Source organism: Molothrus aeneus, chromosome 31 (genome assembly GCF_037042795.1).
Source record: "Molothrus aeneus isolate 106 chromosome 31, BPBGC_Maene_1.0, whole genome shotgun sequence".
In the NCBI taxonomy this organism is placed as follows: domain Eukaryota; kingdom Metazoa; phylum Chordata; class Aves; order Passeriformes; family Icteridae; genus Molothrus; species Molothrus aeneus.
In genome coordinates this window covers 1,399,421-1,414,804 of record NC_089676.1, presented here as the reverse complement: position 1 = coordinate 1,414,804, position 15,384 = coordinate 1,399,421, and the positions used below count along the sequence as shown (strand labels likewise).

The following is a 15,384-nucleotide window of genomic DNA, read 5'->3' as shown; positions in this document are numbered from 1 at the left end:
CTTCGAGGCAGGAAGAAGTTCGTTTCTCCTGATAATGGAGCAATAAATTCCTCTTCTCTGAAAGATTGAAGTATCCTGTGGCTGCTATCTCGCTGCAAGTCCTTTCTTTAAAAAAAGTATCCTACACAGCATAGTTTCTATTTTAACATTTTTTAATAATCTAAACCTCTATTTAACACAGTACTTAAGAGAATGAATACAGCATCACTTTCTAACACAACACATATAATATTCATTTTAATATTTGCAAAAAGCCAATCATAAAACACATGCATTTTTCACACCCCCGCGTGCCCATTTTGCTAGAAAGAACCTCGGACAGGGTGGGATGCGACTTGCTGCACCTCCAGCATTAAAATAATGGATTAAAAAGGGGGTGAGGGGCGTCCCACAGGAAACCTGCGGTAAAAGAGGAGCCCCGCGGGGGAGACCTCGGTGAGGGGCACAGGCGATAAGGAAGCTGCAAGGGAGGAGAGAGCCCCTCCACAGACACAGAGGCTATAGGAAATGGGTGTCCCAAAGGGCATGGCGGCGCACGGAGGAGGGGAGAAACCCCCCAGCCCTGAGGGCACCGCGGCACGGCGGGGCTGCGGGGGACCGGAGCCGTTCGGCGGCGCTCAGGGCGCACGCGCGGGCCGGGGGAACACCGTGTGAGGCGCACGGGCAGCACCGCTCAGGCCACCGCTCCCCCGCGGCACAGCGGGAGTGGCGCTGCCTTTCAGCTGGGGGACTGGCCGGTTGTGCTGCCTCTCCCACAGCGGAGCGGCCGAGCCGAACCCCACCGGGCCCGCGGCACCGGCACATCCGAGAGCTGCCCGCGCCAAACATGGCCGCGCCCAGGCCTGGGGAAAGATGGCTGCCGCGCGGCTCAGTGCGCAGGCGCGCGGGGCTCGCCTGCGTCATCAGCGGGCGCCAGCAGCGGCGGCAGCGGCAAGGTAGCGGGGCGCGAGGAGGGGGCGGCCGCGAGCCGGGTCCGGGCCCGGGCCCCCGTGGGTTCCTCCGGTGTCGCGTGTCCTGCAGCGGCCGCGGGTCGGGTTTGGGCCCCTGTGGGTCCCTCCGGCCTCGCGTGTCCTGCAGTGGCCGCGGGTCGGGATTGGGCCCCCGTGGGTCCCTCCGGCCTCGCGTGTCCTGCAGCGGCCGCGGGCCGGGTCCGGGCCCCCACGGGCCTTCGGGGATCCCTCCTGGCCTGCGTGTCCCGCAGCAGCTGTGGCCGGGGCCGGGCCCCTACGGCCCCGCCAGTCCCGGTGACACCGCGGACCCGCCTCCAGCGCAGGCAGCCCCGCGAGCGTTCGGGACGCGGTGTGACCGTGTCCTGGCCCCCCAAGATCCTTGTCGGGACCGGCTTCCACAGGGCAGAACGGGTAGAATAAAAGCCTCGACTCCCGGCTTTCGGTGCTCGCCGCCCTGTATCCCAGCCCACCCTCCGGGCTCGGCGGCCTCGTCCGGTGCCGCCACTCCCGCCGTGGGTGCGGGGGAACGGGGTTTGTTTGACACGGGTGCAGGCGGCAGCCGTCCTGCCGCTGTCCCCGGGTGTCCTTTGGGGTGTAGCTGAAGGTGGCAGGCGCTCCCGGGCAGGCGTTCCCGCAGCCCCTCCCTCAGCCCGTTCCCGTGTGCGGACCGGGACCCCGTCCCGGCGGCGGCTCCTGAGCGGCGGGGCTGCAGCGCCACAGGGACCGGGGGAAGGAGCTGCCCTCCCGGGGTCCCCTTCCCGCCGCTGGTACGGACCCTGCTGATCGCTCCCGAAGCCCGGAGCCTGCCTGGGAAAGCCCCAAACCCGGCCGGCCCCCGCTGCGAGCTCCCTGGGCGGGGCGGAGCGGCTGCTGCGGGAAACGAAACTGAAACGGAGCTCGCAGCCATCTTGGCGGTGTCCCGGGTGCCTCTTCTGCTGGTCGGCCTTTGTTTTTTTTCCCCCCTGTATTTTCTCATAAAATAATTTGGCGTGCGGATGAGACTGAGGTAAGAGCGGTTTTGGTTTTGTTTTGTTTTTGTTTTTTTTTTTTTTAAGTCTTCATCCTGTTTTTGCCCTGCCCTTGGCTCAGGGAGCGCTTGTAAAACGGGGTCACTGAGCAGGGGGCAGCAGTGGGACTCCCGGGGAGGTGGGGACCTGGCGCTCTGCACTCTGCCTTCCCCGTGTTTGTTGTAAAAATAAGTCCTGGTGAAGGCAGCCGAGTGCAGCTGTTCAATGGAAGTGAAATTTAAGTTGACCTTGAGGTGTTTGGTGAAGATGGGGAGCTTTATGAAGATGAAACTCGGATCAGAAAAACTCTCTTTGTGACGAGAGATGCCGTAAGGAGGTCAAGGAGGAGCAGGTGGGACGAGGACCCGGCAGCGTGTATCATGTTCCTTGTCCTTATCCTCTCAGTTTTGTAGCAAGTGTTATCAGAAAATTAGAATGTGCTGGGCTGGATTCCTTACTTTTAAACAGCATATGAATAGTTTAGTCTTACCCCTGTACCCCAGGGGGGGCAGCACGACTTTGTGTGATAGAGGGAAATTTGGGCTATAATGGAAAAAAACTTGTTGTACCATTGCCAGCTGCACACCTATCCAATTTCTCTGCCTGTTACCACTTTCATTCCCCTGTCGTGTGATGTTTTGCCTCTACAGGTCACATAATGTCCAGGTAGGAAAAGACACTTGGCATTTCAGACTGTTTTGGCCACGAATCTGACAATAATTGCGAGCCTGTTGCAGCTCTGCTCTGTGTGACCATGCAGGTCGCTCCAGCTCCGTGTTCTCCTTTACCTCCTCATGCCCCCATTTCTCAGGTTGCAAAGTAGGTCTGAGATTCTCCTCTCCCTCGAGGCAGGGCAGTGGAGCTCACTGTGTTTCAGGAGTGCATCTTGAGCAGGCCACCCAGCCCCGTGCTGGAATCAAGCCTGAGAGGAACAGTGGCAAAGCTGCTTCTTGGCATTGACTTGAGCTGCTGGTTCTCTGCCGGGCAGCTAGAGTTTGCCATTTTTGTTTTTACAGGACTAGACTCCTAGAAAAGTAGAAAAAAAAAAAATAAAATTGACAAGCGAGAAGATGCTCGAAGTGCCTCAGTAGCTGGGCAGCTGTTTAAACTGCGTTTCTGGAATGCTGTCGTTGTGAGCAGATGTTCTGAGCTGCTGTGTTTTCTCTCCTCAGGGCGGGAGAGTGTGGAGTGAGTGGCAGCTCCTGTCCTGGCTCAGCAGCAGCCTGGCTCCCCCACGTGTCCCAGCAGTGCGCTATGAGCAGAGGCACTGGGCGAGGCAGAGGCTCCTGTCTCCCCCAGCCAAGGCACCATTACCCCAACACTAACCGAGGTCCTTTTAACCACCCTCGTACCCCACAAGAAACTAATCAGGAAAGCTTTTTACACCAGCGGCTGCTGGCAGAGCAGGACGCTGAAGTCTCTGTGTTACAGGGATCACACAAGGAGTGGCGCACCAGAGGCGGGCGGGCTGCGGCACCGGCTCCTGCAGGCAGAGGTCAGCCCAGCTCCGGCAGGGCTGCCGGCCGTAGCTTCTTCTCCAGCCAGCACCCGCGGGTTGAGACTCTGCCTCGCTACTGCCCTCCGCAGCACCACTGGCAGGAGAGCTCCAGGAGAGAGTCTGACGCTGTGAGGCTGAATTTCCAAAGGCTGTCTCTTGCTGGGCAGGACTATGAACAAGAAATTCTGACTGTTTTCAGGCAGCTCGGGGAGGGGAGGACTTGCACGGCTCATGAGCTGGCACGTAAACTTAGAACTCAAAAGAAAGAGGTCAACCGTGTTTTGTATAAACTCCTCAAAGAAGGGAAATTGCACAAAGAGGGAGAGACACCACCACTGTGGAGAGTTGCCAGCCCTGGTTCAGGGAGAGATAGAAGCCCTACTGACCACAGTGCCACCTGCACAGATCCTGCAAATTGTGAGAGCAGAGGAGGAGAGCGGAGCACATTTGGCTTGGGAGACACAGAGATGGCTGAGACAAAGGAGAAAATCTGCAACTACTTGTTCAGTGTGGTGGAAACAACAGCTCTCAATCTTGCCAAGAACATTGGGTTTTCGAGAGCCAAGGATGTTAATGCATTTCTTAGCGCTCTGGAAAAGCTGGGGGATGTCCACAAGCAGAATGCAACTCCGCCACGGTGGTCCCTGACTGACAGGAAACGTGAGAGGATGCAGATGAGGATGAAGGCCAGCACAATAATGCAGATGGCAGATTCCACACCTCCTGAGCCAGGTCTTCCCTCTTCCTTTGTCCCTCCATGTCCCCCAGAGGTGACTGCAGCTTCGCCAGCAGCGGTGAAAGAAGAAGAAGAAGAAGAAGAAAGTGCAGAAAATGGGCAGCAGCCTTTGGGGCAGGCTGGTCAGGGCAATGTCAGTGACACAGAAGCAGATGCATCTGAGGACACTAAGCCTGACTTCTCCAGTTTGAATAATTATGATAACTCAGAAAACAGCAAGTGGACCACAGATGATATCCCAGATAATCTGAATGCTATCAGCAAGCAGCCTGATAAGTCAGAATGCATCATGAATTCTCAGTCTTCCCCCAGTTATGCTGCCCAGTTTGAAACTGCTTTGCCATGTACACCTGTAGAGAAACTGATGGCTTGTCAGGAGAAGAACCCAGTGAGTGGCCTTACAGAATATTCCCAGTACACATACCAACACTGTGATTTTGTCATGCTGGAGCAGAATGGACCCTCTCATGAGCCACGGTAAGAAAATGTCCTGCCTTTTCTGAGCTCTTTTTCCATTAAATTATTTAAGTTCACCCACTCAACTGTCCTGAAGGGGCCTGCTATTAATGTTTCTTTCATTTCAGAAGGATTAGCCTAGTTGATTCCTTGCATCAACTTAAAAAAAAATAAAGCAAGGCTAAAATTTAACCCTAGGTAGCCCAGTTTTGGTATTCTTCAAACTGAGCAGAAAAATATGGGATTAATTTCTTCACTAGGTCCCATCTCAATTAGTTACCTTCAATTTGACCACACAGGGGGAAACTGGTATTTCTAAGGTGCCTCTCAAGATGCTCTCACCCTGGAAATGGTGTAAAGGGAGCCCAGAACAAAGTGTTTGGGGGGAGATAATTTAAACAAGGTGGCCCCACTTTGTACATTTCTGTGTTGTAGCAGGTCAGAGCCAATTCTCTGAGCTGAGCATGTGGCATGACACTGCAGTTGGCTAAGTCAGTCTCTGGAGTCCCTTCAGAATCGTGGCTGTTACTGAGCATAAGCAAGACCAAGAAAATCTCCATATGTGCCACACTGGAATATGTCAATAGATCCACCAGACAGGAAAATTGGCCTAATTTCTAAAGATGGAGTCCCAGGGTTTTGTGTGGTTTTTTTGTTTGTTTGGTTTTGGTTTTGTTTTTTTTTTTTAAGAAAGGATCTGAATGGATTCAGCACCATAATCCCTCTCCAGATCTGGTTTGAGCCACTCTCCTTGGAAGGAGCTTGCCAGGGCTGGAGGATGGAAGATCAACTTGTTTGTTAGAGGTCACAGGAATGGGGGAGGCAGAAATGTCAAAGGCAGGAGGTTTATGTGAGGCAACACCTTTCAAAGAGAATGCCAGAGGGAGCAGTGACCCCTGAATGATGAGGTGCAAATAAAACAGTGCTGGCTGCTTTTGAGCTTTCTTATTCCTTGCCAGGAGCCACAACAGAGCTGCTGCCTGCACACAGCCATTACCTGCTCCTGGCACCTGTGGTGGAACACAACAATTCATCCTGTTCCTTCAGAGCAAAACGTGGAGCTGCTCCTCTGTTGTGAACAGCTCTAGAAATGTAATGATGGAAATGTAATGATGTAATGTAGCCTTGGTATTTTTGTCTTCTGCTCAGGGCAGCCTGGATTTACTCTCCCAGCTGGGACCTGGCTGTTTCTTCTCCTTTGAATTCCAAGAGCAGCCTTGCTTGCTCTGAGCAGACCACACTTGTGTTTCTCAATATGCTCATTTGGTTTTCTCTCTCAAAGGTTTAAGTTCCAGGTAGTGATCAACGGGCGCCGATTCCCACCAGCAGAAGCAGGGAGCAAAAAATTGGCTAAGCAGGAGGCAGCAGCTAATGCCATGAGGGTCCTGATAAGTGAAGTGGAGAATGGAAGGCAAGGTGGAATTAAATGTGAGGAGTCATTACCCTCCAACAGCTCAGAAGCAGAACTGGTGAGTGCTGTTTTCTTTACTTAGTGAAGCTCTTCAAACAGTATCGAGTCTGACACTGATTTCCTCCATCTTCTTGCTGTAGCCTTTGCAGCTGGAGCCAGAGCTGTCATCTGCAGCAGCTCCCCTCAACCTGCTTCCTGGGAAGCACCCTATCAGCATATTAATGGAGTATGGTCAAAAATCAGGGAACATCATTGAATTCCAGCTGCTCTCTCAGGAAGGCCCACCTCATGATCCCAGGTATGGCATATTCTTGTCAGCTGTGAGGGAGGGTGGAAACTCTTTCTTCACTGTCCTTCCCCTTCAACATGCTGCCCACATTGCTGGATTTGTCACTGGCCTGGCTGAGTGCTTCTCTTAGCCAAGGATTCTGGGCATGTTCCAGGTGGAGACCCAAAGTGGTGCCCTTTCTCAGAGAAAGGATGCTGCTTCTTCTACCAGAGCAGGAGGGGGCTCCAGTCCTGTACCCTTCCTGGGGCTGCTCTACTGGAAGTGTTTAGGGCCATCACAGTAAATTTCAATTGGAGATAACCCAGAAGGATTTATCTGGAAGTGGGACGTGGGGATAATAACCGCATTGAGACACCTGTGGTTAACACTTTTCATGTACTATAATGTCCTGTCAGGTTCAGCTACTGTGTGAAAATGGGTGACCAAATTTTCCCTGCTGTGGTAGGAAACAGCAAGAAGGGAGCAAAGCAAATGGCAGCAGAAGTTGCTGTGAAGATTCTTTCTGGAGAGTCTGTACCCCATGTCTTGCCTGAACAGGTACAAAGAGCTTTTTTATAAGACCCAAGTGTTTGGAATTGGGTGTTCCCCTCCCTTTTATTTCCTATTCTGCTGGATTTCACCCCACAAGGTCATGTGGGGCAGAGGTTTCCTGCACTAAATGCAGCTGCTCAGTGTTTAACAGTCTTCTCCTGTCTAACTCTGCTCTAGCCTGTTGTGAAGCCCCTCAGTGACCAGTCCATGCACGATATTGCCACTCCAGATGAATCCAAAGTGGTGAAAACGAAGGGTGTTGGGGAGCTCATCAAATACCTTAACGTCAATCCTGTCAGTGGCCTGCTGGAATACGCCCGTTCCAATGGGTTTGCTGCAGAGTTCAAACTCATTGACCAGTCAGGACCTCCCCATGACCCCAAGTAAGTAGCAGCATCTGGCTGAAGGAAGTTTTTTGTGCTGCTGCTGTTGTCCTAGGAAAAGGGCAGAAAGCTCAAAATGGCTGATGCCTTTTGAGATGGCAACGGGGCTAGTTGCTGCCTCTGCCAAATCTTGTCCCTCTGATTCCCTCTTCTCTCCACTTTGAGAAATGTAAAAACCAAACTGAAATCCACAGGTTTCTTGGTTTCCTTGTAGGTTTGTCTATCAGGCAAAGGTTGGAGGCCGCTGGTTCCCAGCTGTAACTGCACACAGCAAGAAGCAGGGCAAGCAGGAGGCAGCTGATGCAGCTCTCAGAGTCCTGATCGGGGAATCAGAGAAGACCGAGCGCATGGAAGGGATGAGCATCACTGAGGTGAATCTTCTGCCAAAGCTGGGCTTGTGTTTGTAGTCCTGCCTATCTCCCTCCTCTCAGTCCAGCCAAAAAAATGCTTTCAAAATCAGCTGTGATCCCTTTGCTCTCTGCAGCTGTTGATAACCTGATGTGGTTTTCCTGAAGTGGGTTAGATGTTTCCTCAGGGCACAGAAATACCCTTCTGTCCTACAGGCCTCTGTTTTAGGGCTAAATTATTATCAGATTCTTCCACAAGCTACTAAAATGTGTTCCTGTGTTAAAGTAGGAACATGCTTATTTTTAATTGTACGACTTTTTTTATTACTTCTTCCAAATTTCTTTGTGCTGCATTAAAAATTGTGTGTCACCTCAGAAAATTCATGCATCAGTTAAACGCAAAGCCCTGGTTATGTCAGGATGGCTGTCCCAAACTTGGGCTGATACAAATCACACTTAAGAGTTGTTGTGAGCTCTGAAAAGCCTCATTCCAGGCAGCACAACGGGGCACAGCAGCTGGGGCTCTAAATACCAAAGCCATCAGGGAGGATTTGTCAGTCAGCAGTGCTGGAGGAGATGGGTTGGTCTGTGCTGGAATGACTGTGCACTCTCCTCACAGGCAGCCAGAGGAGCAATTCCTCCAAAGCCAGGAACAGATTTCCTTGGCTGAGTCTCTGCAAATAGGCAGGTTGGTTTTGTTCCTTCTTGCTCAGGGCTTTCCCTGGCATTCTCAGGAGGCCATTCCTCAGCCTGTGTCGCTTGCTGCTGTCTCTGATGTGGCTAAAGCAGAGCTCAAAACCTTGGATGAGGTTTTCCCAGAAATACCTAAAAGAACTTCAGCACTGCCCAAAGCTCAGGGTTTTCTGTGCCTTCTGCTTGGAAAGCTGTGAAATAGGAGTTTCCTTGAGCCAGGTCTCACAAGCTCTTGGAGATCTATTTCACACCCAAGATAGCTCAGCTGTTTTAAAAGGCATAAAATCAGCAAAATGGCTTCTGTGGCACTGTTGGAAACAAGAAGGTTTTAATAAAAAGCAAAATAACAAACTCTTTACAAAGAAAAACTGATTCAAGTGCAAGAGTCCCTCCTGCCCCTAGTAAAACACCTCACAAAAGCAATTGGTTTCTTTGTTCTCTTCTTTTTCTAGTAAATTGCCTAAGCAGGACTTTTTGGCTTCTGTCCAATTAGCTATCCTTAAGTTTGAAGTCCCCCAAGTCCTATGGGATGTCTTTTTCACCTAATCAAACAGAAAAACTTCTGGGCTTATTTCCTTTTTAGGGAGACAAAAGATACTTTGGTCATTCCCTCAACAAAGAGCACATTCCTACAAAGCTGTGCTGCAGGTTAGCTCACTCTTGAGTGTGGCCACCAAAAAATTGTTGTGGTGTTGCTGTGAGGGTCCCCAGGACGAGGTGAGAGATGAGAATTGACTCCAAGTTCTCAGAAGGCTGATTAATTATTTTATTATATGTGACATGATATATGACATTAAAAGAAAATGATATACTAAAACTATACTCAAGAAAGAGAAAGCAGACATCAGAAGGTTAGAAAAGAATGAATAATAAAAACCTGTGACTGACCAGAGTCCTGACACATGCTGGGTAAAACAATTCTCCAAATCACATTCCAAAGGAGCAAAACATGGAGAAGCTGAGGCTTGCCAGGAGAAGAAATCCCGGCGAAGGGATTTTTCCATAGAATACCACAGTGACACTGGAGCTGTGTGCTGTGACCTGCTCACACACGTGTCCTGTGCTGTTGTCCCTGTCCCCAGCTCCCTGTGAGTGGCAGCACCCTGCACGATCAGCTGGCCATGCTGAGCCACCAGCGCTTCAACTCGCTCACAGCTCGCCTCCAGCACAGCCTGCTGGGCCGCAAGATCCTGGCTGCCATCATCATGAGGAGAGGAGACCAGGGCCTGGGAGTGGTGGTCAGCATTGGAACAGGTATGAGCAGCTTCTTGAGCACGCTCTGAGCTCTTTTCCGTGCTTGGTTTCCCTGTCAGCCGTGGTTCAGGGATGGGTGTTGCTGCAGGCGTCCTCAGAGAGGGTACAGAACGTTCCCAGGGCTCACACGGTGTCATGAGGGATCTGGTTAGAGAGAGAGAGAGAGAACAAAGCAAATGTGCCTGCAGCTAGATTGCTCTTAATCTTTGCTTGCATTGCTGTGTCCTGCTCTGTGCATCAGAGCATGGGTTCCTTATGTGCACATGATCCCCCAGTTTCTGCCAGCTGCACGTACCTGATCTCCCTGCTTTGCTGCCAGGCTTCTACCTGGAGTGATGGGGCTGAAAAGCCCTCAGGAAGGTACAGTCCCCCAAAACTCATGGCAGTTTGTCTGTCCCTAAAGTGGTGTCCCTTTGTTTTCTTAACTATAGAATTTGCAGGGAAATCCCCGATGAGGGGAGAGAATGATGAGGAGGACTCTGTCTTATCAGAAGGCTAATTAATTACTTTATTATACTATATTACACTACATCTAAACTGAATCTGCCAAGCACTCAACTCTGCACACAACTGCACAGAATCTCATGACTCAGTGACAGTCCTGACACACACACACACACACCTGGCCCTGATAGGCCAAGGAAACAAAACACCATCACTTTGGGTAAACAGTCTCCATATTGCATTCTACTTTGGCACAACACAGGCACAGTAAATGAGATAAAAATCGTTTTTCCTTTCTCTGAGGTTCAGAGAAAAAGTGAATCTCAGAAATAATCTTGGGAAGAATTGTGCCTTGCTTTTCTCTGTGAAGAGAAACGTGGTGGCATTTAACAGCTTGTGATAGTGATTTAATAGGCAGGGTGCTCGTGCTGGTGCTGCTGGTGAAAAGCCCAAAGAAATAAAGACTTCCTCCCTCTGTCTCTGCAGCCATCTTGACTTTGATACCTGCCCTATTATTTAATTCTCTCTTTCTTTCTTTGTTTCAGGAAATCGCTGTGTGAAAGGAGAAGAGCTGAGCTTGAAGGGGGAGACAGTAAATGACTGTCATGCAGAAATCATTTCTCGAAGAGGCTTTGTGAGGTGAGGAAAGGGGAAACTCAAAAGGACAAGGAGAGGGACCTGCCAGGAGCTGCTCTCCCAGTCTGGAGGGGTGTAGCTGAAACACAGCCCTGGTTTATTGCTGTGCTGAGAGATGCTGTGATCCTCAGACACTGTTTGCTCACGTGTTGTTGAATAGAGGGAAGTTATTTCTCATAAGAAGGGGCCATACCTGAATGATGCCCAAATAAGAACTGAATGGGAGACTTGCCAGGAGCCCAAGGGCTGCATTTGATGGACTTTAATATTGAGGCTCCTGCTGAAGCTGCTGGGTTGATGCACAGGGGGCTCACCAGCCTGAAGCTCCTGCCACACCAAGCCCCTGCAGGCTTGCTCTCCTGGCCTTTCTGTAGAAGGATTCATGAAAACATACTGCATATGTTTGCTTTGATAATTAACATGTTTTTCAGAAGCTGGAAAGGGTTTTGCCCTTTCTACACAACTAAACAACACAATTATTTTCTTCCTCTTCCCCTCCCACATTCACTGTGGCACTTTTTAGTTTTTGAAACCTAAAGTGAGATGAAGCTGGACTGCTTGGTTAACATCTGTCCTTCAGTTATGAACAACAAAAAAAAAAAATCAGCTGCTTCCTCCAAGGCTTTGTGTGCTGCCTCTGTGCTCTGCATTCCTCAGCAAGGGGAAGTGTTGAGGGCAGGTCCCTGGGAAGTGATGAATCAGGATTGCATCTTGCTTTACTGTCTGTTTCAGCTGTTAATCTTGACAGCAGTGGCTGCTCTGGCACAGCAGAGTGAACTCTGCCTCTCCTTGCAGAATCAGTCCCTGCACAGGCTCTGCTCAAGGACTGTCTGGGAGGCTGCAGTTTCTCTTTAGTTCAGGGTTTTCCCTGGCCAGAATCAGCCATAAAAGACCCATCAGTGTAAACAGATCATGGGCTCCTTCTAATACCACTTGAATTCAGCTGCCTGCAGGGTTGTTTACTTTTAATGCAAACTTGCTGCTGACTAAAGGTGCTGGTTAACAACCTTGAAGTCTTCTTCACGCTGGGATCAGATGTATGAGAGCAGCACCTGGACAGGATACTGCTTTTCTACTGCTTGTCCTCTGCATGGCAGAAAATCTGCTGGATTTTTTGCCCTTTTTGTGCATCAGGCATTGTTTGCTGGCTTCCCAGGCATCCTCAGCCACAGCTCCTGGTCTCTGCTCTTCCATGTGGCAGGAATGGGTGATGTAGGACCCTGCCTGTCAGTTGAAGCATTTGTTTTCTAAGATACAGAGCAGCCTTTTGACAGGATGGTGGTTTGTTGGTTTTTTTTTCCAGGTTTCTTTACAGTGAGCTGATGAAGTATGACCCATCTAATCCTTCCTCTGCAGAAGAGAGCATTTTTGAGCAAGCAGGAGGACAGAAACTCAAAATAAAGAGCAATGTTACCTTCCACCTCTATGTCAGGTTGGTGGGGAGAGTTGAATGCCTGGTGTCAGCAGCACTGTCATGCCCCTGGCCCTGGCTGTTTCCTTTACTGTCAGGGCTAACCAGGGAGGCTTTGTTTTCTAGCACAGCACCGTGTGGGGACGGAGCACTCTTTGATAAATCCTGCAGTGATCAGGCAAACGAGATGGGGCAGCCCCAACATCAGCCTCTCTTTGAGAACCCCAAGCAAGGCAAGCTGCGGACCAAGGTGGAGAACGGTGAGTGCAGTCGCTCCCTGCACCATGGGGTGGCTTCAGTCCTCTCCTGGGAGCCTTCCTGGTGCTCCAGAGCTTCCTTACCCCTCTCTGTGTGCTGTTGTGGGATTTGAAGCATTCAGGAAGCAAAAGAAGTAGATGGAAGGCTTGAGAGAGAGTCCCTACCCCTTCCTAGGAAGGCTTTAGAGAGAGTCCCTTTCCCCTTCCCAGCCCTGCCTATTGCACTGCCATGCTTGTGAAGTTTGCAGCTGAAGTTTGATGCAAAGCTCAGATCTAGGTGTGTGTCCTGCCTTTCAAGCAAAGTTCTATTCTGCTTCAGCCATGTCGAAAATTATTCATCAGTACCCAAATACTGAACGCCAGATTCTTCCTGAACCTGGTGTCAAACTCTGGGTATCCAGAAGTTTCTCGAGCAGTTGCTGGTGGGGTTTTGATTTATTGAATATCTGACACTATGCAGAAAAGCTTTTTTCTTCTCTTGTGCAGGGGAAGGTACCATTCCTGTGGAGTCAAGTGACATTGTGCCCACGTGGGACGGGATCCAGCACGGGGAGCGCTTACGGACCATGTCCTGCAGTGACAAAATCTTACGCTGGAATGTTCTGGGCTTGCAAGGGGCATTGCTCTCACACTTCCTGGAGCCAGTTTATCTCCACTCTCTTACACTGGGTGAGAAACCCTCTGTCCTCTCAGGGTGAAACTAGGCTGCAGTGACAGCTCGTCTGATGGCCAAGTTTGTTTGTGGAGGGTGTAGGAGTAACAGACTGAAATGGCTTTCTTGGCAGAGTTGTTTGAAAATGCAAAGGGAATCTCTGGATTTTAGGCTGTGGGTATAGTCAGTGTCTCTGCAAAGTTCTGGATTTTTAGGAGGCACATGTGGTCTAGGAGAGTGAGACAAAACCTGCATGTTTGTGTCTTGAGTGAGAAGTGTTGCAGTGTGAACACCATTGTCTTACTCACCCAGGATACACATGGCTAATCCACATGCTCTGAGCTTTCAGGAGCCTGTGAGCAGTGCTGCAGTTCTTGGGGTTTGGCCAGTCCATGACCTGTGCCATCCTCTTTCCTCACACCCTCCCCTCTGTCTCCACAGGTTACTTGTACAGCCAGGGTCACTTGACCCGTGCCATCTGCTGCCGTATGGAGAGGGATGGGAGCACTCTGAAGGAAAAGCTCCCGGCTCCATATCACATCAACCACCCCGAGGTACTGCAGCTGTAGCACTTCTTCATCTTTGCCTGTGCCTTTGGGGGTCCCTGAGGTGCTCTGCAGGGAGGGTCATTGTGCAGCAGCCCTCCAACCAGGGGCAAGAATTAGTGACCAGAAGCACAAAATCATACAAGCAAGGGATATCCTGGGTTGGAAGGGAACCACAGTGTCTCATCAGGTCTAGCTCCTGGCCCTACACAGGACAACCCCAAGAACCTGCCCTCTTCGTGTCACCCCACAGTTTCAGGGTTACTGGCAATGTCTTAGGCTGGAAAAAAGGACACTAAAGTCCCTCTCTAGCCTTCAACTCAGTAAGAACCTTTTCCTTGCGGCTCTGGAAAGTTTGGGATGAGCTAAAACTGTGAGAGATGAAAGAGGCAAGAGACTGAGGCAGCAGGACCAGGTTAAGCTTCCTTCCCGTGCAGGTGGGGCGAGTCAGCGTGTACGACTCTGCCAGGCAGACAGGCAAGACCAAGGAGTCCTCAGTGAACTGGTGTCTTGCTGATGAAGGCGAAGTGGAAATCTTGGATGGCACCAAAGGGAAAGTAGATGGGTAAGAGGAGCCTTTCCTGACACTGCCTTTTCCTGACACTGCCCAGGGGAAGGGGGGCAGCTCTGAGGTGGGGAGTACACTCTGCACTGTTACAGCACCCTGTGTAGTGGATGCTTTTGCCCCCAAACAAGGGGGAGAGAATGATGCATCTGTGACTGTCTTATCAGAAGGCTAATTAATTACTTTATTACGCTATATTATTCTGTATTATATTACATTACATCTAAAGTGAATCTGCCAAGCACTCAACTGCACAGCATCTCCCAACACACACACACACACACCTGGCCCTGACAGGCCAAGAAAACAAAAAACCACCACTCTGGGTAAACAATTTTCATATTGCATTCTACTTTGGCACAACACAGGCACAGCAAATAAGATAAGAATTGTTTTTCCTTTCTCTGAGGTTCAGAGAGTGTGAAACCCAGACATATTCTTGGGAAGAGTTTTGCCTTGCTTTTCTCTGTGAAGAAAAAGGTGGCAACACCCTACACCTGGGGAGGGTTGGATAGAGGAATTTTAAACAGACATAAGCAAACACTCCTGAAGGAAAACAAAATGTTGCCCCACCTGGACCCTACCACTGAGCTCCTCCATCATGGGATTTTTCCTGAGCCCCCTGCTTCTCTTGGCTCTCCTCTGTGTGCTGTCCCTCATTGCTGTCATTGTCTTCCTTCCCAGTGTGAAGCTGGAGGTGTCTCGTGTGTCCAAGAGGAAAATGTTCACCCTGTTCCAGCAGCTCTGTGCAAAGAACAACCGCAAAGACCTGCAGGGTTTCTCTGTGTACTCAGATGCCAAGGAGGCAGCCACAGCTTACCAGGCAGCCAAGCAGAGCTTCTTCAGCACGCTGCAAGAGCTGGGCTATGGCAGCTGGATCTGCAAACCCCAAGAGGAAGAAAATTTCTCTGTCCTTGATGCGTAAGGAAGCACTCTGCAAGGACTGGGGGGTGAATGTGCACAGGCTGGGCATGGCTGTGCTCATCCTTCTTTCACCACGTTTTTGCAGTGGAATCAGGACTGTGCAGTGGTTTCCTCGTAGGCCTGGCTGCCTTGTCACTGTCACTCAGACCCTGTGTTTTTAAAATGTGCATGTAAATGATTCTCCTGTTTTTTAAAGCAAGGGCAGGCTCAGTCCCCCTTTGCTTTTTTTATAGTTTTGTCCCCCCCCTTTATTGTTTTTTAAAGAAGGCATGAGAAACCAGAGGAATTTTCGAGACTGTGAGCTTGAAACCTTTGGACCATGTACTGCAAATCCCTCTGGCAGGTTTTGAGGCAAATTTTCTCCTTTGAGATTAAAAAAAAACAAAAAAACAAAA

At 50.4% G+C, this 15,384-nt stretch overlaps 1 protein-coding gene across 3 annotated transcripts; it reads left to right on the top strand.

Annotated features, from left to right (window-relative positions):
• Window positions 1–895: 895 nt before the first annotated feature.
• ADAR (adenosine deaminase RNA specific) lies at window positions 896–15,384 on the top strand. 3 transcript variants are annotated; one of them, XM_066568054.1, is made up of 15 exons: window positions 896–935; window positions 3,130–4,668; window positions 5,930–6,116; window positions 6,199–6,356; window positions 6,743–6,884; window positions 7,056–7,261; window positions 7,476–7,632; window positions 9,384–9,555; window positions 10,545–10,638; window positions 11,939–12,067; window positions 12,173–12,306; window positions 12,790–12,972; window positions 13,397–13,509; window positions 13,938–14,065; window positions 14,750–15,384. In XM_066568054.1, exons 2-15 carry the CDS (start codon window positions 3,212–3,214, stop codon window positions 14,988–14,990), a joined length of 3,501 nt encoding a protein of 1,166 aa, XP_066424151.1. In that variant the 5' UTR covers window positions 896–935; window positions 3,130–3,211; the 3' UTR covers window positions 14,991–15,384. The 3 variants fall into 3 exon arrangements, with proteins under 3 accessions (XP_066424151.1, XP_066424150.1, XP_066424152.1); XM_066568053.1 differs by lacking the exon at window positions 896–935 and adding an exon at window positions 1,804–1,956; XM_066568055.1 differs by lacking the exon at window positions 896–935 and having other exon boundaries at window positions 3,389–4,668.